The following is a 26,504-nucleotide window of genomic DNA, read 5'->3' as shown; positions in this document are numbered from 1 at the left end:
CTATCTATCTATCTATCTATCTATCTATCTATCTATCTATCTATCTACTTGGTTTTTCAGGACAGGGTTTCTCTGTGTAGCCTGACTGTCTTGGAATTCACTCTGTAGACCAGGCTAGAGACCAGGCCTGCCACTGTCTGGCTTCTGACTAAGAAGGAAAAGATACCATTTCCAAGAAAAACCAGCACAGGGAGACCCTGTTGTCTGGCAAAGACCAACAGAAAGATACACAGGAAACAAACTGAGAATAAAGTGGACAGACTAGACATTAACACAAACCAACCAAGCATTCAGAAACACAGTTCTGGATGTGTCAAAAAGACTTAAATAGTAAAACCAACCTGACCACCGCACTTTTCTGCTTCAAAGCATTGAGGGAGGCAGGGTCTGTACACCACCTGTAAGTGAAGCCAAGAAAAGAGGGGGATTTATAGATTCACCACATCAGCCGTCCTCTCTAATTCTGTCCTTTCATGTTCCCCACTCTATGTCTTTAAGTTTGTATCTTAAAAAAAAAAAAAAAAAGAAACACAAGTTTGTATCTTGTCCCTTTTCTCTCCCTTCCTCTAAATTCTTTTTCAAGGGTTTTGTCAACTATAGTCTTTAGAACAAAAATCATCTGCCAATTTAAATGAGAGATTTAATACTAGGAAGTAGCAACACAAGTGATAGGGACTTAGCATACAGCTTGGTGTGATGTACTTGCCTAGTACAAGGCTTTAGATCCAATCCTCAGAGAAGAGAAGTGCTATAAGGGCTGAGAAGCACCCTTGAGACAAAAAGGCAAGTAATCCTAAACTATTTGCCCCAGTGCAAGATGGGGATGGAGGATGGAGAGGCATCACTGCTGTGGGTAGGAGCCACCAGTGGGTAACAGGGTCACAGCAGGCTCTTCTGGAGGCCTAACTAGAGCCACAAAAGAGCCACAGTCCCTCCTGAAGATGTCCCGGGGGTGGGGGGGAGGGCAGAGAGAGGTGGCCAGTACACTCCAACTTCCTTCTTCTTCCTTGCTTCCAGCACCCTCCTGGTGCCTCCCACTAGCTAACCCTAAGCTGAAGCCAAATGACAAAGAACCCTGAGATGCCACCTCAGAGCCTTACAAAGCGGAGCAGACATGAGGCAGCAGTACCAGGAATAGCACAAATGGTAGGGACTCTCTATTTGAAAGAATTTTTAACATTTAAATTAAGATAGCATATCCAAAGCTTAGCTACTCTGGGAGTATAAAAGTAAAATTTGTGTGATTGTACTAAAAAAAAAAAAGTGACATTAATTCCTAAAAACAATTCATTTTGATTGTATGGGAGACCACAACAGCCATGGAAAATTAAGAAGTAACATAGAAAACCTGACACAGAGCCTATGGCATAAGACTTGTAGTAAGAAACAGGCTAGCATTCACCCATTTCTGACCTGGGTATGAGCAAAAAGAAGAAAAGTAAGCAGGATAAAGAAATCATGGGAGAGTGTTGAGAGTGACACAGTGAAACTGATTATAAAATGGTGCAGGCAGAGAGAAGGTAGGGAAAGTGGAGGCTGGGAGACAGACAGGAAACAAGAGGTCCACCATCCTTTGTGGCAGGAAGTCCTTTGGAAAGGGAGGCATACATGACTCTCTAGGTCATTTCAGTGCTAGTCTCTCTCTCAGCCATTCTCCTGACATGTGCTCTACCGCATTCTCTGCAGTTTCGAATACTCTTCCAGCTTACATTCTTTTTTTCCTTTTACACAAGGTCTCATGCCTAAGAACTGGATGCAAATGTGCTATGTAATCAAGGATGAACTTGGATTTCTAACCCTCTTGCCTCTACCCCCAGAGTTCTCGGATTATAGGGATGTGCTGCACCACCATGCCTGGTTTATAAGGTGCCTGGGGCTGAAGACGTGTGTGTGTGTGTGTGTGTGTGTGTGTGTGTGTGTGTGTGTGTGTCCTCACTGTGATTCTATCTACTAGTACTTCCCTTTCCCCACCATGTTTTAAGATTGGAATAAAATACAAACTGTGCAGAAAACAAATTAAACAACCATGGAAGAGCAAGTAAGACTCCCATCTCCTCAGAGACTAGTCTTAACTCACTCCTTAAATGTGTGGATTAAGAATCTCTGTCCTTTCCTACCTCTGTAGTCAATGCTAATCAATTAAAAAGCTGATTTTAAAAGTGATTTTAAAATTACAGAGAAAGGCACTGATTGTGGCGCCATTTATGATTCCAGCATTGAGAAGGCAGTACAAGAGAACCAGGAGTCCAAGGCCATCCTCAGCTACACAGGGAGTCAGACCAATCTGGGCTATGTTAGACCCTTTCAAAATCATAAACAATTCAAATTGAGCCCTGGAGGAGTCTGAGAGCAGGGTCTGAGGTCAACACAGCAAAAGTCTGTCTCAAAACCAATCCAAAATTAAAATAAACACAATTTTTAACTAGATAGAAATGCATCAATCACATTTGCCCCGTAGTACCTTAGCAGTAAGGGCCTTACAGTATCCCAATATTCCTGGAAAAGCAGGAACAAATTTGTGGGTAAAGACAGATAGCTACAGAGTGCACTGTACTCTCCTTCAGCAGAGTCTGCAAGAAATAACAAGATATATTCAATGAGCGCATTATTCTCATCTACTGAGTGTCGAAGGAGCTCCCTCACTGTTTACTTTGCTGAGGACTGGTGACACGCTCTACCCCTGAGCTACACCCTAGCTCACAAAGCCTTTATTGTGGCATAAAGACCCAGCTAAAGCACACACATCTGGCTACCTCCTGGACCTCCATGCCCACGAGATTTCCAGGTGGAATCTTATCTTCACTGTTCTCTTACTATACCAACCAATACCTTTATACTGATTTTCACTTAAGTAAAAACACTCTTCAACTCTCTGACCAGCTCGATCCCATGTATGCTGCTCTTTGTTTAATGTCTCCTTGAAGAAGAGTCTTCCTCGACTACTTATTTCCAAGAGTTCCGACCCTGGTCATAATCAGCTTTACTTTTCTTTGTAGGACTCATCACCATTTGGCATTATACCATGCATATTTATGTTTCCTTATATTTACCTGCATCCTAACAAGAGAAAATACTTTATTTTGTATGACAGCTTATTGGATAAGCTCTGTGTGTGCCAGAAAGAGATCTGAACTGGAAATTAAACACAGAGTAACATTCTATTTTATAGAGAACCCTGACAAAGCTTGATCATACCTAGCCTAGTGAACTGCGTTCAAGATAAGGACGTTAACAGTTATTCAAAGTGACCTCATTCTCAAAGGACAAAATGATTCAACAATTCTGGTCACTTTTAAAATCAAACAAATATTCTGACTCTTATGAAGAGAACATAGTAAGGAAGCCTTCTCTGCTTTCATCTAGATTTATAAATGAGTAAATTAAGAAGAAAGTGGTGCTATTGGTAAATATACATGTTTTTTGATGTTCAGAAGCCCCCCCTTTAAAAAAAGATTTATTATGTATACAATATTTGCCTGCATGTATGCCTGCAGGCCAAACGAGGGCACTAGATCTCATTATAGATGGTTGTGCACCACCAAGTGGTTGTTGGGAATTGAGCTCTGGACTTCTAGAAGAACAGCCAGTGCTCTTAACTTCTGAGCCATCTCTCCAGCCCCAGAAGGCCTTTTTTGATCACTCTTTTAATTCTTAAATATAGCTATATGTTCAAAATCCAAATAAAGGTATAAAATAAAGCCATGTTCCTGCCTGGACAAACAGTTCTCTTCCACAAAGGTAACAAATATCTCTAATTTCCTGTATATGCTATCAGTCATATTTTCCAAATAGGTAGCTTTATTGTTGAGAGAAGGTCTCACTGTATAGCCTTAGAAACTCTGTAACTCTTTATGTAAACCAGGCTGCCTTCAAACTAATCAAAATCTGCCTGCCTCTGCCTCCCGAGTACTGGGATTAAATTACCAACTCGCATATAGGTATTTTTAAAGAATTGTATGCATGCTTGTGCATGTGTGCATGTACATGCATGTGCTTGCTTCCATGTGAAGGACAGAGGACAAAATTTAGGTGTGGAAGCGGTCTGTCTTGCTTTGCTGCTGTACTGGGAACTCCAGGCTAGCTGGCCCACAGACTTCAGGGTGACTCTCCAGTATCTGCTCCCATTTCTTCATAGACGTGCTGGGATTACAACTGCTTGCCACCACATCTGTTTTTTAAAAATTTATTTACTTTTTGAGCTGAGTGCAGTGGCGCATGCCTGTAATCTCAGCCCTCGGGGAGGCAGAGGCAGGGGATCTCTGTGAGTTCAAGGTCAGCCTGGTCTACAAAGCGAGGCTAGGACAGCCAAGGCTACACAGAGAAACCCTGTCTCAATACCCCCTGTCCTCCCTCCCAAACAGTTACTTTTTACATTTATTTATTTACTGAAGGGGGGACATGACTATACCACACTGCGCACGTTGCGGGTCTGAGAACAATGTGTAGGAGTTAGTCTCTCCTTCCACTATGTGGGTTTCAGGGAGTGAGTTTACGCTGTCAGACTTGGCAACAAGTATCCTTACCTGTTGAACTATCTTGCCATTCTACATTCAGCTTATTACATGGGGTGGGAGATTGAACTCAGGTCATGAGGCTTGCATGGCTGGCACTGTTATCTGCTGTGCTCTCTCTCCTGCCCCTTGTATGCAGGTATTTTAATAACCACAGGACTTTAACTATATATACACAGGAACCAAGAGCAGAATTGCCGCTTATGAGACCGAACTGTTTTTTGGCCTCACTTGTAACTAAGCCTGGGCAGGTGCACCTGAGTTCAGAGCGAACACAGATGCTGGGTCGCTAAGGGCAGAAGCAGTTGGCTTACTCATGAAGACAAGGACAGGGAGGACAAGTCTCCATTCCCTGCTCTGACTGCAGTCTCTTACTTACTGGCAAACAGTTCTTCAGGTGGAGTCACCCCAAGTAAATAGTGGAAAAACAATGCAGCACAGCGAAGATAAGGAATGATGCCATTCTTCAAGGAGACCCACAAATACCAGCCAGGAGCACCACACCCAATGAAGCTAAGAAACAATGATTCCAGAACAGAACAGAATATTTACCAGATTGAAACCAGATTTTAAACACAACCCCTGTTTAAACCACATTTAGTTAATGACAGAATTTCTAAGCATTAAAAAAAAAGTATTTAGTTAGCTAATAGCTTTTGTATATACATTCCCTTAAAGAAAACCACAACTTAAAAAAAAAATTATTTTTAACCAGGTAGGGTTTTATTCCTTTTTTTTTCCTGTTTGGCAGGGCTAGGTGGTGAAACTAGAGCCTGATGAACATTAGGCAAAGACTGCCATGGGCATGGGCTGTCTCTGCCAGGAAGACTCAAAAGCATACCAGCACTCTCTGTTTCCTTAGGTGATGATAAAAACAAAGCAAAACAAAACAAAAGTCAATTGAAAACAAAGCACTTTAAAGTATCTGGATTCTCACAACATTCTCCCTGCAATGTAAAGCAAAGCTTGTAAAGCTTTCATTTTATCCCCATTGTTACTGAAACAAAACAAAACAAACGCCACCCATGCAATGAAATCAGAAGAAAAAAAAAAAAGAGAGAGAGACAGGACATGCTAAAAAATGACTGTTGTTCCTACTGCCTATATTAAACCTGACAGTGATCTGCAGAGCAACAAGACCCCTGGCACATAATGCTGTAAGAGCAAAACAAAAATAATGCAAACTATGGACTTCAACTAATAATAGCATGTCAACATTATTGGTTCTAACAAATGTGCCACCATAATAAAAAACATGTGTGCGGAGGAATAAAAATGAATATTTTTATTCTCTGTTCAATTTTCCTGTAAATTTAAATTACCTGTATAAATGATATATAGTGAGTACATAGTATATACACATTAAAACATAAATGGAAAATTAGTTCCCATGTTAATAATAAAAGTATGAAAATCTTTTTAACTATTTACATACATTCCTGGTATGGTCACTGTAACAAGGCAACTTATTTTCTACTTTTATTTAAAACAAACACTTTTAATCTCCTGCCCTTTACCTCAAGGTAAAAATCAAAGTAAATTTCTTTGCTATAAGCCTATGGTACAAATGAAAATAACAAAATAAACGTGGTGCAGTGGCGCACGACTGAAATCCCAGCATACTGGGAGGCAAAGGCAGAGGCAGGCAGATCTCTGTAAGTTCGAGGAGAGCCTGCGCTACAAAGCAAGTCTAGGGCAGCCAAGGTTACACAAAGAAACCCTGTCTTGGGTGTGTGTGTGTGTATGTGTGGGAGGCTTAGCTGATTTTAGAATAAGAATTAAAATGGCTGAAAGGTACACTGCCAAACTCCTGAACAAAGACCTGAACTTACTGAAGGGACGCTGAGGGCGACTGGCCAGGGGACTGCTACTCACCCGGTATGCTGTGAGACTTCTGCCAAGAAAGCAGATGCACAGCGAGCCTCTTCACTGTCCTCTTCACCTTGAACAAGCGGGAGCCCTGGAGACAGATTTGCAGGGCAGATTTAAAAATTTGCTCCCTGCCAGGAAGGTCAAGGACACCTACAGAGTTAGTTAACTGGCCCATAGGGGCTCACTGACACTGAACCAGCAACCAGACAGCATGAATGGGGCAGACCTAGGACTCCTAATGACGGGAGTAGGGGCTGTTTCTCACTCTGCTGCCTGCCTTCAGATCCTTTCCCCCTAACTAGACTGGATGGCCTTGTCTAGTCTCAATTGAAGAAGATGCGCCTAGTCCCAATGCAACTTGATATGCTGGTTCATATCTACGGAGGCCTCCCCTTCTCAAAAAGAAAGGGAGAGGAGAGGAGGCACTGGGAACAGAGGAGGGCGGGAAACCTGTAAAGTAAATTAAGTAATTAATTAATGGAAAAAAAAGAGAACATAGACCCAACCCCCTCCCCCAAAAGAATCTCTTCTCTAACCAGTGTGTTAAACCTCAAATTCATGATTCCAGAACATCCTGTAACTGCTTTGTTTCTTACACTAGAACCCTCGGCTTCAATACAGCTTTACTGTGTAGAAATGGAGGTAAAAATGCCTGCCTTGTAGTTTCCTATGACAGTCTGCTATGGCACACTTCAACAGAGCTATTGTTTTCAAACTGTCTATGTATCAATGCGTTTGAAAGTTCATAAAGTTACTCGCAGTCCTTTGACATATTTTCTAAATAAAAATCTAAGGACACACTTCATCTTTAAAAGTTGTCAACAGGGTTGGTAAGATGGCTCAGTAGGTAAAGGCGCTTGCTGCCAAGTCTGACAACCTAAATTCTATACCCAAAACCCATAAAGTAGAAGGAGAGAATTAACTCCTCTGAGCTGTCTTGACCTCACAGGTGCATGATGGCACACAGGCATCCCTTCCTCCACAAATAAATAAATGAATACAACAGTCTACTTAAGTTGGAACATATTTTGTTTTGTTTTGCTTTTACATTTAAGTTAGGAGATAAAAGTGGCCAGGTGTTGGCGGCACACACGTCTTAATCCCAGCACTCAGGAAGCAGAGGCAGGCAGATTTTCCTGAGTTCTGAGAGCAGCTGGTCTACAAAGAGTCCAGAAGAGCCAAGGCTACACATAGAGAAACCCTGTCTGGGGCTGCAGGGGCCGGGGGAAAGTGAAGTGTTGCTCAGTGGTAGAATGTATGTTTTTATGTCCTAGAACCTGGATTCAATCCCCAGCAACATGCATATGCATAAAAACCACAATAATTTATAAATTATGTAGATGTATGTCTGTGTGAGTTTGTATACGTGAATATGCATGGGGGGACAGGGGGATAAAGTGAATTTTACATACAGTGAAATGAGTTCTAGCAAGCCGTTTAGTGAGTTTGGCAAACACATATATGTAATAAGAATATTCATTTGCTTTTCATCAGTTAACTGAGCTGAGGAGATAGAGTACCTGTCATTCACGGATGAAAACCTGTGTTCTGATCCTGGGCACCCATCTAAAAGCTGGGCATGGCTACTCACACGGTTGAGCAGAAACAGACAGGTCCCCAGAACTTACTGGCTACCCACCCTCGCCTAACCAATGAGTTTCTCAGTTCGCTGAGAAACCCTGCCTCAAAAATGAAGAGTGATTAAAAACATCTAACACTGACCTCTAGCTCCAGAAGCAGGCGCATGCACAAGTACACACTCACACAAATGTGTGTAGAACACATACATATACACTCGTAAGTCAGTGAACTGAACTGTTCTGGAAAAGTTTTAGGTTCGTAGCAAAACTGAGCAAAATATACAGAAGTCTATATATTTCTGATCCTACACATGCAGAACTTCTCCTAGTACCAACATCCACATTGTTTATTATATGTGTATTACTAACAATTATTCTGACCAAAAGTTCATACTGACAAACTGATTCTAAGTTGAACCCAAAGTCATGCCTTATGCCTGTAACTTTTCACATCTGCCAGGAGTTCAAAGTCAGCCTGGGGCTACAAAGAGTTTAGAACAGACTGACCTAGGGTGAAACTCTGTTTTTAAAGTGTTAAGCCAGGCAACAGTGGTTAGGAAAGCTTACCAATCTTCCAGAGGACCTAAATTTAGTTGCCAGCACTGACTTTAGGCAACTCACAACTTCCTGTAACTATAGTTCCAGAGGCTCTGATGCCTCCGGCCCACATACGCACCTGCATTCAGAACACAAACCCATATGCATATAACTAAAAATAATAAAACTGGTATTTGAAAACAGTTCATGCAGAGAGGCAAAAGTCCTGAAGAACTAGTTCAGTACTGAAAGGGTAGAACAGAGCTGGATGGTCACCCTCATCTGAGTCAAGACTATCACCCAAAGTGTACATTCAGGTTCACTCGTGATGTTCTGCATCCTATGGGTTTGGACAGCATATATATATATATATGCATATACATATATATGCATATATATATATGTTATAAGGACTAGTTCACTGCCTCTGTGCTTTTCCTCACCCATGGACGTCACTGTTCTGCTCACAGTATCTTCAGTTTTGCCTTCTCCAGAATGTCCAGTAGTTGGACCCATGAAGTATCTTTCACATTGGCCTTTTTCACTTATTATATATACTCAAATCTTTTCTACACACTTTTAGGACTGGATAGTTCATTTCTTTATGGAATTGAATAATATCCCACTGTCTACATGTACAACAAATTATCAATCAACTAATGGCTACTCTGGCTGCTTCCAAATTTTCCCTTATCATCATATGGTAAAAGTATATTTAGTTTTCATTGATTCTCTCTCTAGAAGTGAAATAAATGCATATGGTACCTATGGTGGCCAGAAGAGGGAGCTGAATCCCCCAGAACTGGAGTTAACAGAGTTGGGAGTTGCCATATAGGTGCTGGGAATTGAACCTGGGTCCTCTGATATAGCAACCAGTGCTTTAACCACTTGAGCTATCTTTCCAGTCCTCTCTAACATGATTTTTTTAATCTGATTTTTCTTTAAATTACCTGACTTTTCAGTAACTATTATTAATTATTGTTATATAGACCCAGACTTCACTTATTTATTTATTGTTTGTTTGTCTGACATGTACAAATATGATATATGGTATACATGCTTATATGTATGTGTGTGTTCGCATGTTGTGCATGCATGTATAAGTCCAAAGCTTACTGAATGTCTTCCTTGATCCCTTCCCACTTATTTATTTATTGAAGCAGGGTCTCTCACTGAAGCTGGAGCTTGCCAATTCCAGCTAGTTTAGCAAGGCAGCTTGCTCCATGGACCTTTGTCTCAGCCTCCTAACGTGGTACCCACACACCTGTGTAGCCTCTGTGTGGGTTTTGCTCCTCACGCTTGCACAGCAAGTACACTTTACCTTCCACGCCATCACCTACCATCTGCTACTTAGGACTTGACGCTAAAAGGAAACTTATAATTTGATGTTATATTATATTCGTGTAATTTGAGTCATAATTCAAAAACACTTAATGAGTACTTATAGGGGAGAACAAAGGTTGCCAGATAATTGAGGCTAAGAGGAATGGTTTTGAAATATAAGTGTACGCTGTAATCGAGAAACACACATGAGAAAGGAAGAACGGAAAGAAAGGAGAAGCTGGGCAAGGAGTGGAATGGGCAACAAATAACTATGAAATAAAGTCACCTATGGCAATGCTATAAGGTAAAAATCATACTATTATTGTAGCTATAAGGTAAGAAACATACTATCATTGTAGATGAAAGAATGGGTTCCTGGAAAGCTTGGCGAAAGGCAGAATGTGTGTGGGTAGGAATAAACTTGGAGAGACTTTGACAATGAAGAATTTGGAAGAAAAGAAAAGGGTCCTAACAGTCCCTCCACAATCAAATAATTTCAGCTAATTAGCCTTTTCAGTTTATTCTGCCTTTACCTATTTAAGTAACATTTGGTAAGAAATATGTGAATAAATAACATAACATAACACAAGACTTAGAAATACATAATATGATTAAAAATAAGCATAATTCATTCTGCCAATAAAGCATGGAAAAATATTACTTACAGTCAACACTGACTGAGATGGGAGCTTTACCTGTATCTATTGTAAGAAGTATCTGAAGCATGTGTGCCATCGTGATCAAATGGAAGAGGTAAAGGTGGTTATATGAAGCACTAACTGCTGAAGGCTGCAGATCAACGGTGTCATCCCAATACAGGGATGGGAATGCTAATACAGCACCTACCTATGAAAGGAAAATGGACACCAACAGGATAACTAACCACGAAAGGCCAAGACAAATTAATCTCCTAACTAAATGTAAAGGGTACCAAATGATTTTTTTTTAAATAATCACCATATTTTCCCTAGTTATACTCAACAGAGTATCTTAGACTATAATTATAATGTACCATAAATGATAGGTAAAGGCCATCACCAAACAGCATCCCTTAGCTGAGTCTACTTATTGTGGGCATAGGGAGTAGTTCTCTACTGTGTGATTCTGAAGATTCTTTAAAAAAACACTGACACACACCTCATTGCAATCCAACAAAAGCAGACTCTGAGGCAAGGTCCAATTGTTAGCCTTCCTTTGAAGACTCCCCAGGGGACCCAAAAGAGAGTTGGGGGGATAGCTACTGAGTACATACCTGGATCATAAGGTACAAATGGCAGTTTGGGGTGGCTAACCCAACACCCACAAAACCCATGTTTTTAAACCTTACCACTGTTTTCTTATTAGGACAGGGTTAAAATAATAAGATGATTGCAAAAATAGAAAAGTTCAACATAAAACTCATAAGAGTTGCCACCTCTCCACAGGTGTTTTATGGAAACGACCATGTACTTACGGTCTGGTCTCTATCACTAAATAATTAATGATTATATTTAATTTATAGCTTACATGATAATTCATTGCATATGATATAAACAAGTTAGAAAAAGGAAGTGGGGAGGAACCATAACAGAATCAGAAAAAGTTTTTTATACATGTATTAACAAATATAACCAACTATAAGACCAATTACAAATTAAAAAAATAAATGTGCTTTTATCTTAAAAGTACTTTTGCCTCAATGAAATCTGTATTTGTAAAAAGAATGGAAAAGCACCAAAGTTTAACAGTTTGGACATAAAAAATGTATTATTTTTACAGAATGTATAAATTTAAATAAGAAAAATCATGAAATTATAAACCTGGTGACTTCAAAATCATTTTACTGGACACTTACCAGAACATGAAATAGATCTACAGATAGAAGGTATGGTGTATCCTCTGATTGTAGGTTAGGAAGAACAACTAAAACAAAAGGGAATGTAATTCAGTCAGTGAGGCAGTAACGTGCTTGAATAAAATGCAAACTGGAAGCATTAAATGAAAATACAATGGGGCTAGAGAACAAGAAACTAGTATCACACTTTTAAGATATGGTTGACATAATGAGAAGAAAACTTAACAGTAAAAGGCACTAGAAAGTCTTACACAGCTTAAGAGTTGAAAGGTCAGACTTAGGAGAGGCCAGGCAGTGGTGATGCACCCATATGATCCCAGCACTCGGGAGGCAGAAGCAGGTATATCTCTGTGAGTCCAAGGCCAGCCTGGTCTACAGAGTGAGTTCCAAAACATCCAGTGCTAACCAGAAAAACCCTGACTCAAAAGACCAAAGACAAACAAAACTTAGGAGAAAAACTGAAATAGAGATTGCTCAAGAAATATTTGCTAGAAACAAGGGTACATACTGACCATGTGTGAGGCTCAGGTTCACTCCCTAGCAGCCTCCACGTTCCACTTTTGAAATGCTGAATGAATGACCTGCTTTGTGTACAAGCAACTGAAGCCAGTGTGTTATGTATGTTATGCTAGAGCTAACTAACTTCTGCCCCAGAAGAATAGCTTTTATAAAAATATTCCCTCTATCACTTTTCCACCAACTGAACATTCCTAAATGTTCTGTACGTGAACAGATTTAGGATGGTGAGCAGAGAGAGCTTGCAAAGGAACTGATGACATAGAAAACCTTCCTGGGGGGCTAGAGAGATGGCTCAGTGGTTAAGAGCAAAGGCTGCTCTTCCAGAGAACTTGAGCTCAATTTCCAGTACCCATATGGCAGCTCACAACTGTCTGTAATTTCAGTTCCAGGGGATCTGATCCTCTCATATAGACATATACATAGGCAAAATACCAATGCACACACAAAAAAAAAATAAATATAGTTAGATAGACAGACAGACAGATAGGTAAATAGATTGAAAAATGGGGAGAAAATGAAAAGAAAACTTTCCTATACAAAATTAGATTATATGGATTATATTGGGAGGAAGTATAGACTTTTAATGAAAATACTTCCTGCTCTCAAAGAGAGTGGAACTTTAACTGGACCTTACAACCAAGTTAATAATATACCTTGGACTCACTTAGGACTTGGCTTAATATCATGCCTATTTAGTCTGTCTTTAAGAGAACAATGTAACAACCAACCTTACTGGCCTTAGATTTCCCCTGTATTCAGCTTTTACAACTAAAGCTAATGCATTTTGTAATTTTCATGTCTCTGACCTACAGAGCAATACAAGTGTATAAATATGTGTTATGGTAAGCTTTGAAAGCAACAAACAGGTTGAAAGTGACCTATACAACAAATATCCACCATAAATGTTGAAAACAGCATGAGGCCATTGCTTAATAACAATATATTCGTAGTACTGAGTGCTTTGGGGCTGTCTGGAATCAGTTGGGGGTAAACATCTCTCGTAAAATTCTGTATTAAAAGATGTAAAATATCCCTTATTCATTTCCCATGTCCTGTTTTCTGTGCTGTTCAACAAATACAAAACAAAGCCCTTTATTAGGAACAGGGCATATAGTAAGCAAAACAGACATTAGGTAGGCACAGACAGGTAACTAAGGCAATTATAAAATCTAACAGGTGTCTGTGTCTTTTGTGCTAGCAGGTTAAATCATACCACCGTGATAATCTTAGGGCAATGATAAATATTATTTAGCCCAAAACAAATTTTTTATTGCAACAACACAGTCTTAACCATTGAGCCATCTCTCCAGCTCCAATACAGCTATTACTTTTAAAACTAAGGGAGAAGAGATTCTCCTCTTTCTTTTTATTCTCCCCTGACCCCCACCCAAGACAGGCTTTCTCTGTGTCCTGGCTGTCCTGGAACTCACTCTGTAGACCAGGCTATCTTTGACTTCACAGAGATCTGTCTGCCTCTGCCTAACGAGTGCTGGGGTTACAGACTCGTGCTACCACCCAGCTGATGTTAATTTCTTTTTTTTTTAAATTTTTTTCTGTGTTTTCTTTTTTTTTTTTTTTTTAAGATTTATTTATTATATATACAATGTTCTGTCTGCATGTACACCTGCACACCAGAAGAGGACACCAGATCTCTTTATAGATGGTTGGGAGCTACCATGTGGTTGCTGGGAATTGAACTCAAGACCTCTGGAAGAGCAGCCAGTGATCTTAACTTCTGAGCCATCCCTCCAGCCCTGACATTAATTTCTTAACCTCAATTCCAATATTCTAAGGAAGAAGCATAAATATTAAGATCATGATTTTTGGACAAGACTGGGGTTCCAGTGCTGACTATTTGTCACAGGGAAGCAGCTTAACTTCTCTAAGTCTATAGATTGCTGAGGAGTTCACTGACACAGACTTCTAAAGAACTTATCCTAGGTGTGGCATATAATAACCAGTAAGTGTCATTTATTATTCTCTGCCTTACAATGATCATCGGGTTCTGCACTAACAAGCTGAGTGTCCTTGACAAGCTATTTGGTATTTCCAGGTCTCTTTTCTGTGTTAGCATCTCCAGCAGTGGTGGCACACCCCGTTGGTGATCATGCCCAGTCCTCACGCTGCTGCGCAAGCATTCCACCAGTTAGCTACATCCCCAGTTCTTGTCTCTTACTGGTTTATGACCATGGACATAAATGGGAGGATGATTTTCTCAAAAACGGTGGTTACTTATTTAATTATTTACTTGTGTGTATGCACACATTTATGCAAGTACCCACTGAGGTCAGAAAAGAGCATCAGATTCCTTGGAGCTAGAATTATAAGAACCTGGGAGGCACCTGGGAAGGAATCTCTAGTTTTGAAACAGCAGGAAGTGATCTTAGAAGCTAGTTCTCTAGTCCCTAAAGATGATGTCAAAAAGAAATGAAATTATAAAATAAGATCACAGCACAGTATCAGTTAGCAACGAATAGTTTGTTTTACACAGATTCGATCTATTAAAAATGATATTCAGGCTGGGGCAATGGCTCAGTCAATATAGCGCTTGCCTCCGAGCATGAGACCCAAGTCTGTGAGAAGAATGCTGGCCTTAGCAGCAAGCACTTGTAACTCTGTCACAAGAGAAGAGAGTTCGTGAGGCTTACTGGCCAGTCCGTCTAGCTTAACTGATGAGCTTCAGACAAATGAGAGACCATGACTCAAAGGGCACAACATTCTATGGTTGTTGTCTGATATCTACACATACATTTCAAAAATAATATCACTTTACAAAAATAGAGGTCTCTAGAATTCCGTATTTCTCTCATACTTCTGTCAATCATTTCTGTTCAAACCTTGCCCTTACACAATCCAACCAGATTCCCTCCTTAATTCTGCTGTTGCATCCACATGCAAGGGCTTCCTCTAATTTTTACTTCCTCCTATGTATATGCAATTAGTTCCAGAACATCATTACCTAAAACTTCTCAAACATTCCCAATTACCTAAAAGAGAAAAGACCCTGTATTATGGGGCCTTCAAGATGGTTCAGTCTAGCAAAGTACTTGCCACACAGGCAGCGTGGGCCCCAGAATTAAAAGCCAAGTGGGGTTTTACTGGCATATGTTACCCCGATGGTGAGGAGGTGGAGATAGGTGGATCACTGGGACTTGCTGGGCAGCCAGCTTAGCCTATGTGGCAAGTGCCAGGCCATCAGTAGACCCTGACTTAAAAACATTAAAAAAAAAAAAAATGTAGAGAGGGCCTGAGAAAGGACATCCCCTAAAGTTGTCCTCTAGCCTCCACACTTCTGTGCACACTTCTCTCCCCATTCCTTACAAGCACCAGCACATATATGGACACACACATGTCACACACATACACATAAAACAAAGAAACAAAAAGCCTAAGCAATAAGCCAGGCATGGGTGTACATGCCTATAACCCTAGCACTAAGAAAGCAGAGGCTGAGGACCAGGGTTCAAAACAAAACCATAAAATAATATCACATTATTATCAGCACACCTAAAACCCAGGAAAGCAAGGAACAAAGCCCTGCAGGTGAGTCACTGTGAAGCAAACACTGCTATTCTCAGAAGTTACTTTCTTAAGCTGATAAAGAAATAAAAACATTTCAAGACACAAATTCAAACAGGGCCACTACATATTAATACAGGTAAGAGTTTATAAAAAAGAAGTAATGAGTATAAACTATAGTTTGTTTGTTTATATATTGCATATCAAGACAGGGTTTCTCTGCTTAACAGCCCTGGCTGTCCTAGAACTTGCTTTGTAGACCAGGCTGGCCTCAAATTAACAGAAATCCACCTGCCTCTGCCTTCCGAGTGCTGGGATTAAAGCTGTGTGCTACCACACCCAGCTCCCAGAGCATACATTTTTAAAATATTGCAATCATTATGGGGTAGTTGCATATCAGTTGGCAAGTCTGCTGCAGGCAGCTGGATTTCATCAGTGAATCTTCAAAATTAGCACAGTATGTCATTTCCTAACTTAAATATACTGCCATAAATGCAGAAGAAAATACATATAAATACTCACATAACAATTAAAAGTCCTTACCTGAAAGGAGTCGAACCAGATGTTTCTGTATCAGGACCTGAGAGCAGGTAGTCCTCTGTGCAACTGCAAACTGCATTAATGCTCTCAGACCATTGTGCTAGATTGTAGGAGAGGTAGGATAAAATACGGGAAGATGACAATTAGGTCAGGATGATAAGTCACCAATCCTAGCCGAGTATATACTTTACCAATTACAATATTCTTTCTTTCTTTCTTTTTTTATTTTTGGAGATAGAGTCTATCTATCTATGTATTCTTGGCTGGCCTTGAACTGAGAGATCCTTCTGTCTCCTTTTCCCAAGTGCTGGAAGTAAAGGACAGCACCACCACACCCAGCTACAATATTTTTAGAACATAAAAAATGTTTTATATCATTATATTTCTGATTTTTCCATTAAAAAGAAATGTTAGTCAGGCTGGTGAGATGGCTCAGCAGTACACTACCCATTCTTTCAAAGGTCCCGAGTTCAATTTCAGGCAACCAACCACATGGTGGCTCACAACCACCTATAAAGGGATCTGATGCCCTCTTCTGGCATGCAAGTGTACATGTAGACAGAGCACACCAACATTTAAAAATAAATAAATGAGCAAAAAATCTAAAAATTAGAAATGTTAGTCATGATCATGTCAGTTCTCAGTTTTGTTCTGTTTTCCAGATTCAATATTCTTAAGTAATTAATTAATTTTATTAATTAATTATTTGGTGTTTGGCCTACATGTATGTCTGTGTGAGGATGTCAGATCTTAGAATTACAGACAGCTCTGAGCTGCCATGTGGGTGCTTGGAACTGAACTTAGGTTTTCTGGAAGAGCAAGCAGTGCTCTCAACCACTGGACCATCTCTCTAGTCCCCCAGATTCAATTTTTTAAACATGGGGCTTAATTAGTCTGTTGATTTGTGTGCAAACTGTATTTCTAGAAATTCTAAAATGATGATAGTTAAGAACACACAGAACTGAAATACACCTTCTTTCCAGGAGCAGGATGGGAACTACAGGGAGACAGTGTGGACTTTGAGTTTCTTTTACCCCATGTCAGAAAATGAGAAGGGAAATGTCTAACAAGGCAATGGTCTAGGGAGCCTCTGCAGGTGCTCATTTTGTTCTCATGGCGCTACTGAGCACACATTTGTAAAAACAAAACAAAATAAGAACATAACTACCTAGGAGCATTTCATGATTCTTTGGGGCTATGGGCAAGAATGACTGAAGACACAGGCAAGAATTATTATTATTATTACGTTATTATTATTGGTGCTGAGAATTTAATCAAGGGCCTCATGTACGCTAGGCCAATGCAAAACACGTTTCTTGAATACTTACTGGTTACCAGGTTTTTCTATGAAAAAAATTATTTTGTGTGTATGCACACACTTGCATGGAAGTCAGAGACAACTTGCAGAAGTAGGTTCTTTCCTTCTATGTGTGTCCCAGAGACTGAACTCAGATAGTCAAGCTTAGTGGCAAGTGCATTTACCCACTGAACATTTCACAGACCCCCATGGTTGCCTCCTCCCCCTTTTTTTTTTTGGTGTGTGTACACTTGCTGGTTATTTGGGTTAACCTGACACAAGCTAGGGTCATTTGGGAAGAGGAAACCTAAATTAAAAAAATGTCCCCACTAAATTAACTTGTAGGTGGTGCCACCCCTGGGCAGGTGGTCCTGAGGTATGTAAGAAAGCAAGCTAAACAAGCTGGGGGTAGTAAGCCAGTAAGCAATGATCCTCCAGTCTCTGCTAAGCTCCAGGCCTCTACCTTGAGCTCTTGCCCTGACTTCCTTTCCTGATGGACTGCAACTCTAAGCTGACATAAACCCTTTCCTCTCCAAGTAGCTGTTTGTCATGATGTTTTCTTACAGCAATAGAAACCTAATAAACACAGTGTGTGTATGTTGTAGCACATATAGAGGTCAGGAACAACTTGGGTGAATTTGTTCTCTCCTTCTACCATGTATACCCTGGGGATCAAACTCAGTTTGTTAGGTGTGGTGGCAAGTGTCTTTACCCATCGAGCCATCTACCCTGCCCTGGGTGTCATTAACTCAGTATGATTATCTCTCAAGGGCAGAACCCATCAATATTTGGTGTTATATGGTGAAGCACCAGTGAGAAGAAAATACAGGATGTGTCTGGTTTTAGGCAATATGGAGGAGGGCAGGAAAGTAGTCAGGTTACCTGAAATCCATGTGTTATTTTAACTACTGAAATTGAGAAAGTTCTGTAATGCACATAGCACTAACCACGTTTCCTAAAACTGCAGAATGCCGCACAAACTACGTCCTGATTTTATTAACAGAAGAGGGAGTATAGATGTTTCAGTGATAAATAAGCTATGGAATCCCCTCTCTAAAAAAAGTATCCCAGAAACTACTGAAATCTATTTGAATATACATACCTGCCTATTTTGAAGTGCTCCAAATAAAGGTTTTCCTTCATCTCCCAACAAGTTTTCTTAAAAAAATAAAATAAAAAATAAAATAAAAAAATAATTACACAATTATATGTTTTAACTGTGCGTTTGTTTTACTTTGTTGTTGTTTTTTAAGAGAGGGTTTCACTATGCAGCCCATGCTGACCTTAACCTGAGTAAATACATAACTGCATTATTCTATACTCATGCTTTAAGTAACAGGTTTGTGAGTGCCTCCTAAACTCTGTCCTGAGACTAAAGCAAGAAAGTTTTAGAGAAGAAAGTCTATGCATGTTACTCAATCTAAACTGTGACATAGAATATTGTTACAAAGAGGGACCCAGTAATGAAAATGTAGTATACTTCATTAAAAACTGTGACCAAAAAACTGTACTGAAGAAGAAAACTCCAGACTGATTTGGATAAACATGATATGAAAGAGACACACTATCTTGTATGTAACACCACGCCAACTTACAAACGTCAGTGCTTCTTGCCTACTTTGTCTTTCTCTGGGAAACCTTCAACATGGTGAAACATTTGTCAAGTTTTCACTCAGACCTAGTTTTGCCAATCTGTCTTTCCTGACCACCTCACCCTGCTTCCAGGAAATTTTGTTTGTTTGTGACTCTGATTCTATTTTCTTTTTCTTTCAAAATATACAACATTCCTGTAAAATACTGAGTAGATCTTCTTCATTTATATTTGCTATTGATCTAGTGTCGTAAGTCTGCCACTGTTTGACTGCAGCTTCATGCTATCCTTCAAGATACTAACGCGTCATGCAAGACTATACGGCAGGTGAAAAAGATATAAATATTAAAACATGTCAGGCCACCGAAGTATACTGGAATACTAGCAAGTGCTAAAATACAGTAAACTCTTCCAAGTCAACATAGGGGAAAAACATGTCTGGTCAACCGATGTGAATTCTGCCTCACTGAGACTTCCAAAGCATCTTTCTCTTCATTTTATAACTAGGCTTACCGATGGCCTGGATGGTGAAAGCACATGTGCCCCAGGTCATCATGGGCACTCGTGGGTCTAGTTCGTCGGGAGGCACTTTTAGTCCAATTCTGTAAATTGTTGTGGCAAAGAGAATGACCATTTCCTTGATACTATTTGAATACTTCACTCTAAAAATAAAACAAAAAGAAAATCTTGCAGTATTTTGGAAAACAGGGCTGCTTTCTTAAAAACCTTGTTAGGTCAGAAAGCAGCAGAAACAATTCCTTTTGATATCAAGTGCGTCAGTGACTTTGGTCACTGCTGTGGCCAAATACCTGACAAAAAGCTCCTACGGAAGGAGCCAGGCTTACGACGTCAAGAGCTACATCACGGAGGGAGGGCATACTGGAGGAGGCAGCTCACAGAGCAGTGAAGGAGCGTGAAGCTGGCTGTCCACATACGGGGGACATGGCTGCCTTTCTCCCTTTTCCCTGTTTTTTTAGTACAGTCACTCAGCCCTGGCTGCTAATGTCAACACCCAATGTGGTCTCCCCCCGTCAATCCTCTGAAGAAGGCCCTCACTGGGGTGGAGGTTAAGAGCACGGCCACCCTACCAGAGGACCCCAATTTGAATCCCAGCACCCACATGGAGGCTGACAACACTCATACATATAAAATAAAAATAAATCTTAAGGGGCTGGAAAGATGGCTCAGTGGTTAAGAGCGCTGGCTGTTCTTCCAGAGGACCCTGGTTCAATCCCCAGCACCCACATGGCAGCTCACAGCTGTCTGTAAACCCCTGTTTCAGGGCATCTGACGCTCTCACACAGACATGCATGCAGGCAGAACACTAATATACATAAAATAAAAATAAATTATTAAAAAATAAATCATTAAAAAAGCCCACAGACAGACCCATGTGTATCTCATTAGTGTCGTGGGTGTTTCTTAATCCAATTTAGTTGACTATCAAATTAAACATCAATATGAATAAAGTATTCTTTGGCAAACTAGAGGTTAGAGCTTTTATAGACTTCAGTAAGAAAAAAATAAGGAAATCCAAACTGTTCTTTCTAAAGGTAGAAAAATCTCTTATAAAGTAGCAATGCCCATATAACTGTGCAGCAAAAGATGCAGTAAATAAGCACATCTGGAAAGGTCCAGGTGTGAACTAAGGGACAGACTGAAGAGAAAGAATACATTTCTGAGGAAGGTCTCAATTCTTTGGTATTCTGAAAAGTATAGAAAGTATTTCTGCATTGACAGTGTGTGTGTGCACATTCATGCTGCAAATATGAATGACAGGTAACACCAACAAGCACTTTTTGGCTTTCCAAATTTTTACTTTTAACAAGTATTTAAACAGCAATAAGACGGGCAATATGAAAAAGGATCGTTAGTAGACAAAGTATGAGGTGGTCACACGCACAAAATAATAAACCTATTCTGAGACATTACGTATTTTCAAAGTATCTCTTACACCACTGAGATAGAGCAGGGCACTTCCAACTGTGCATGAGAAACAAGCTGAGGGTAGAGTGGCAGAATTTTTTTTTCCCAGAAAGTCACAGGCAAACTAAATGTGATAGGAAGTGAAGTCTTAAAATTCTGATCCCCTTATAGCTTTGGCTGTTGTTCATTGTCAAAACTGATTACCCAGAAGCAGGGAGCAGGGAGCAGCCTCTTTCCCGTCACTTCAGGTCTGCTGTGGAGCCTGACAGTCTGGGTTTGTTCCCCAGAGAGAACCGATCCCACTGTTGTCCTCTAGCTTCTACCTGAGTGCCATGGTCCCCAGCCCACCAAGTACGCATACATATTTACATATACAAACAGTAATATTTTGCTAAAAAAATCTCAAGTTTCCTCAATCTCAATTTTACTAAGATAAGTAAAACTTTAGGGAGAAAAAAATGGACAACAAGACAGTTTTACAAATAAAGAAAAAGGGAAGAAAAAAAGGGAGGTTAGTTCCAATTTTTATTTGACCTCAAACTCAGAGACCTACTCACCTCTGCCTCCCAAGTGTGACACCCTAACTTCACAAACCCTTTTAACCCTTCAGATACTTACGAAGACTGAACTCCAAAACTCAGGATGGAATGAAACTCAAAAGTAGAATCTCCCATTCCTTGATTAAACAAGACAGGAACTGTTGGAGTTTCTCCTTATAAATTAAATTAAAAAGGGAATAAAAATCATGACTAAGTTTAGTTTGACAATCAACCATTTAGCTGTTTAAACCATATATAATCCCCTCAGAAATGCTAGTGGGTAGTAAATAGCCTAATTTCTCTACCTAGATAACACCGAGGTGACATTCTTTTTACATATAAATGTCACACATACTGGTTTTTTTATTTGCTTTTTCACCTCATAGGCAATGATTATTTTGCCTCATCAGTAACTTTTGTTTATTTCACTTTCTTTTCATTTTAAAAAATGCATTTGTATTTTATTTAGTGTGTATATGCATGTGAGTGTGTTTCTGTTCACATGCACGCACACCAGGTATGTGGCGGGGCCACAGGGCCAGTCCAGAGGGCAGCCTAAAGGACTTGGTTCTCTCCTGCCACCAAGAGAGATCCTCAAGTAAAAGTTTAAAGCAGGATGCATCTGTGGATAGCCCCAGTCATGGAGAGGATGAGGCAGGGGAATTGCTTAAACCCAAGGAGTTGGAGCAAAGCCTGGACAAGATTGCCAGAACCCTTCTTAAACACACAAAATCAAATTATACAAACTGGACACTGCTTTCACTTATTGATTTATAGCCTAATAAAGACTTTTCTTCAACAATTTTGTAAACACATGGTGGGGTATATTTGCGTGCGTGTACCAGTGTGTATACAGCTTATGTATGTGCTTATGTGTGTGTGAGGAGGCAGAGAAGAACATAAAGCACCTGTCTCTACCACTTTCCATCTCACTGAACCTGGGGGTCACCATTTTGGCCATCAGGCTCCTAGGATCCATCTATCACTTTCCCTGCAGCACCCAGCTTTTACATATGTGTCAGGGATCCAAATTCAGATCCTCACGTATTCACGGCAGGCACCCGACTTGCTGACTCATCTCCCTAGCCCCTCTTTAACAAACATTTTAAGTGATCTTTAAATTTTATTTTTCTAAGTGTATTTCCACAGCAATATTTACTACTCAGCTGTAGACATAACAGCTTTAATAATTTTTATTATTAAGACAGAATATTACATAATATTCTGTTTTCCAGTATGAAAAATGATTGAACTGGGTAAACTGACAGCCAACAAGTGTTGGATTCAAATCTCTATTTCCTGATATCCAACAAATCTGTATTTTCAAACCACATTTTAGCACAACAATTACTTGTAAAAAAAAAAAAAAACAAAAAAAACCCAAAACCCTGAAGATTTAGGGGACTATAGTGATGCTCCATGGCTGAGAGAACTGGCTGCTTTCCCAGAGGGCCTAGCTCATAACGGTCTGCAATTTCAATTCTAGAGAGCCAATGTCTCTTCTGGACTCTGAGGGCACTAGACTCGTAAGTATTTCGCAGACATACGTGTGGGCAAAACACTCATAAACATAAAATTTTAAAAAAAGTTAAATATTTAGAAACAATTTTCACATATCTAGTACAAATAGATTTCCACAAACCTTTAGCATGCTTCATTTTATAACCTGATATTCTGGCAAGAACAGTCTGTATCCACCGTGCCAAGGTCAAAAGTTGAGCAAGAGCCTCTGCATTTTCACTACAAAAAAAATGGCATTTAGGAATGATCAATTCAATTGGTACAAAGTCATTCTACGGGCTACACTTGTGGAGTCTTTCATTGAATAAATGGATATACTAAAAACATCAGCAAGAGTGGTGGTGGCGCACACCTTTGATCCCAGCACTTGGAAGGCAGAGGCAGGTAGATCTCTGTGAGTTCTAGGACAACCAGAGATAAATAGTAAGACCTCATTTCAAAATAAATAAATAAAAATATCAAGTTCCTTCATTTTATTAACATTCTAGTTCATGGAAATGTGACTAAAAAATGTAATTGGTACAATGACTAAGACATAAGCATGCATCTATGACTGAGAAGTAATAAAATACCAGAAAATAAAAAATACCACCATGGTTACTCATCAACAACTAGGTGTTGTCACTTCATCCTATTCCTGAATATTCAATCTACAGGTTTCAGGTTCTAACATACCCCAAGTTGATCACTTCTTTCTACCTCTACCCACTACCCTCCTGAAAGACCTACCATCCCTCACATGAACTATTTTCTTTTCCCTTTTACTTTTTTGCTTTGACTACTTAGGATTTTAGAGACACAGTCTCTCTCTCTCTCTGTAGCCCTGGCTGTTCTGGATCTCACTCACTATATAGACCAGGCTGGCCTTGAATTCCCAGAGGAGTTCTGCCTCTGCCTGCCTCTGCCTCATAAATGTTAGTATTAAAGGTGTTTGGGAGCCTTCTGCTTATGTTTCTATTTGATTTTTTAAGTATGAATTTACCATATAACAACCAGAAGGATCTTCTAAAACTATTAATTGCATTCCATTATCCCTCTGCTCAAAACAGACCAGTGGTTTTCTGCTGTATATAAAATTAAACAAGTCTAACCTTTTGTGTCAGCCTCCTATGATTTGGCTCTTTACTACTCCCATCTGGGCATGCTACCTTTTTGCTATGCCTAGAACATGGTGATTATGTTAGTACCTTGGGGCCTTTGCTTTTGTTTATCTCTTGTAAATCTATCTTTCTCTGGAGAAAAGCAGCTGCTTACCATCACTCACATCTCTACAAAGTCATCATCTCAGAGACAAGCTGTCTGTCTGTAATGTCGGGCACTGGCTAGCCTCGAGTGTTTCCTTGGTATTTCTTGTGGCTCAGCAGCTCATACTAGATTACCGTAAGCCTCTCCTTCACGGAATATACACTCTATAAAATAACAATTCATTGAAAGGACAATCTTCTGTTGTTATTGTTTTATGATTTATTCCAGTTGGTCAGTAATGACATACTCCTTTAATCCCAGCGCTTGGGAGGCAGAGGCAAGCAGGTCTCTATGAGTCCAAGGCCAACCTGATCTACAGAGCAATATCCAGAACAGCCACGGCTACATAGAGAAACACGGTCTCAAAAAACCGAACAACAACAAAAGATATAGTTATTTATGCATATGAGTATTTTGTCCTCATGTACATCTGTACCCCAGAAGAGGGCACTAGATCCCCTGGGATTATAGTTACAGCTGGTTATAAGCTGCTACATGGATACTGGGAACTGAACATATGATCTAGCCAGTGCTCTTAATCACTGAACTATCTCTCCAACCCCTTTTGATTCTCAAAAGTGAAAGTATATTATGATTGGTTATGACTTAAAAAATAATTAACATGAGTTTTAGAAAAAAAAAAAAACAACCTTGTGTTTATATGAGGCGTGTGAATGTGTAAATGTAGGTGTGTACAAGCTACAGTACATGTGCAGACATCAGAAGAGCACCTTCAGTACTGGTCGTGCCTACTAATTTGTTTGAGATGATCTCTTTGCTGTTTGCTGATATGCACACCGACTAGCTGGCCCACAAGCTTCCAGAGTTTCCCATCTCAGTTTCCTATCTCCACATAGGAGGAATGGGGAGATAGACAACTGCTACAAAGACTAGCTTTTACATGAGTTCTAGAGAGCTGAACTCTGGTCCTTCTACTTGCACAGTAAGCATTTTAACCAACTGAAGCATCTCCCTGGAGCAGTTTTGGAGTTTTGGTAAATTTACTGTATAATATTTTATATCAGAATGGTCGTTTGGGGGCTGGAGAGCACACAGTGTTCTTGCAGAGGCACGAGTGCAGTTCTCAGCACCTACCGCCCACAGCTGCCTGTAACACCAGCTCCGGGGAACATGGCACATAATCCTCTTCTGGTCATTGAAGGCAAGTTAACTCATATATGCACATTCTCCCCCCCTGTACGTACATACATACATACATATATATGATTGAAAATAAAAACAAATCACATATATATACACAGAGCTTAGTAAAGAAAGTCAAGGAAATAAGGTGCTGAGCATTTCTTTAAAAGTTCAGAGAGCAATTAGATGTTTAAGTACCTTTATTTGTTTTGGAGAATCACCTGGTAAAAAAAAGCTTATGTAAGCTAACAAGAAGCTGGCATGGTGATATATGCTTGTAATCCTAGCACTCAGGAAGCTGAGAGAAGAGGATCATGAGCTAAAGGTAGCTTAAACTCCACATCAAAGACTTGTCTCAAAAAACCAAAACCAAACAAACACTTTTCCCCATCTTCAGAAGTTAGAAGTGAGGTCTGGGTTCAAATTCTAAACTTCTCTTGGAATAAGCAAAAACCACTCAGTTGCTATCCAATTCTTTATGTTTAAATGGAAACAATAGTACTAACTTCAGTAGACAACTGTGAGAATTAAATAAGACACGGCAAGTTCATGGTGCATTGTCTAAAGTTTATCAATTATTCAATAAATGAAGGGCAATTCTTTCTCATACTTCCTTGTTGGTATACGGTAGAATTCCATGTCCAAGTATAATGAATGAGAAAGTTCCAAACTGGGTTTTCCAATGACATGGAAGAGTAGAGCTAGGCAATTCCCTCTTGACTGCTGGCCACTCTCACACACTCCGTTGTGATGACATAGTAAACTCATGCTGGTGTTCTGTGGTACTGTGCCTCGCACATGCCACAGAGTGATACTATCTCTAGCAAAAGGTACTTTTTGAAATTAGTAAAACCATTTTCATTGGTGGAACAGAATCATCCTTTAAAACTTAACTGATTTTTAAACAAATCAAAGAATTAAATTTTGTTTATTCTGAGACAGGGTTAACCTGTAACTTGCTATGTAGCCCAGGCTAGTCTCAAACTCAGAAATATTCCTGCCTCAGC

General features: G+C 39.8%; 1 protein-coding gene across 3 annotated transcripts in view; it reads right to left on the bottom strand.

The window, feature by feature from the left end:
- Ubr1 (ubiquitin protein ligase E3 component n-recognin 1) overlaps positions 1 to 26,504 on the bottom strand; it is a 126,990-nt gene that overhangs the window by 9,998 nt on the left and 90,488 nt on the right. For all 3 annotated transcript variants that reach the window (XM_055628158.1, XM_055628035.1, XM_055628084.1), the window contains exons 33-43: positions 23,231 to 23,328; positions 21,668 to 21,761; positions 19,637 to 19,785; positions 18,635 to 18,690; positions 16,239 to 16,335; positions 11,658 to 11,725; positions 10,519 to 10,669; positions 6,387 to 6,471; positions 4,891 to 5,024; positions 2,462 to 2,570; positions 342 to 398 (exon numbers count right to left, since the gene is read on the bottom strand). In XM_055628158.1, coding sequence (XP_055484133.1) covers positions 342 to 398; positions 2,462 to 2,570; positions 4,891 to 5,024; positions 6,387 to 6,471; positions 10,519 to 10,669; positions 11,658 to 11,725; positions 16,239 to 16,335; positions 18,635 to 18,690; positions 19,637 to 19,785; positions 21,668 to 21,761; positions 23,231 to 23,328 — 1,098 coding nt within the window. The remainder of the gene's footprint in view (positions 1 to 341; positions 399 to 2,461; positions 2,571 to 4,890; positions 5,025 to 6,386; positions 6,472 to 10,518; positions 10,670 to 11,657; positions 11,726 to 16,238; positions 16,336 to 18,634; positions 18,691 to 19,636; positions 19,786 to 21,667; positions 21,762 to 23,230; positions 23,329 to 26,504) is intronic.

The sequence above is a fragment of the Psammomys obesus genome, unplaced genomic scaffold, assembly GCF_907164565.1.
Source record: "Psammomys obesus unplaced genomic scaffold, mPsaObe1.curated_primary_1811, whole genome shotgun sequence".
Taxonomy (NCBI): Eukaryota; Metazoa; Chordata; class Mammalia; order Rodentia; family Muridae; genus Psammomys; species Psammomys obesus.
This window is presented reverse-complemented; position numbering and strand designations above follow the sequence as displayed.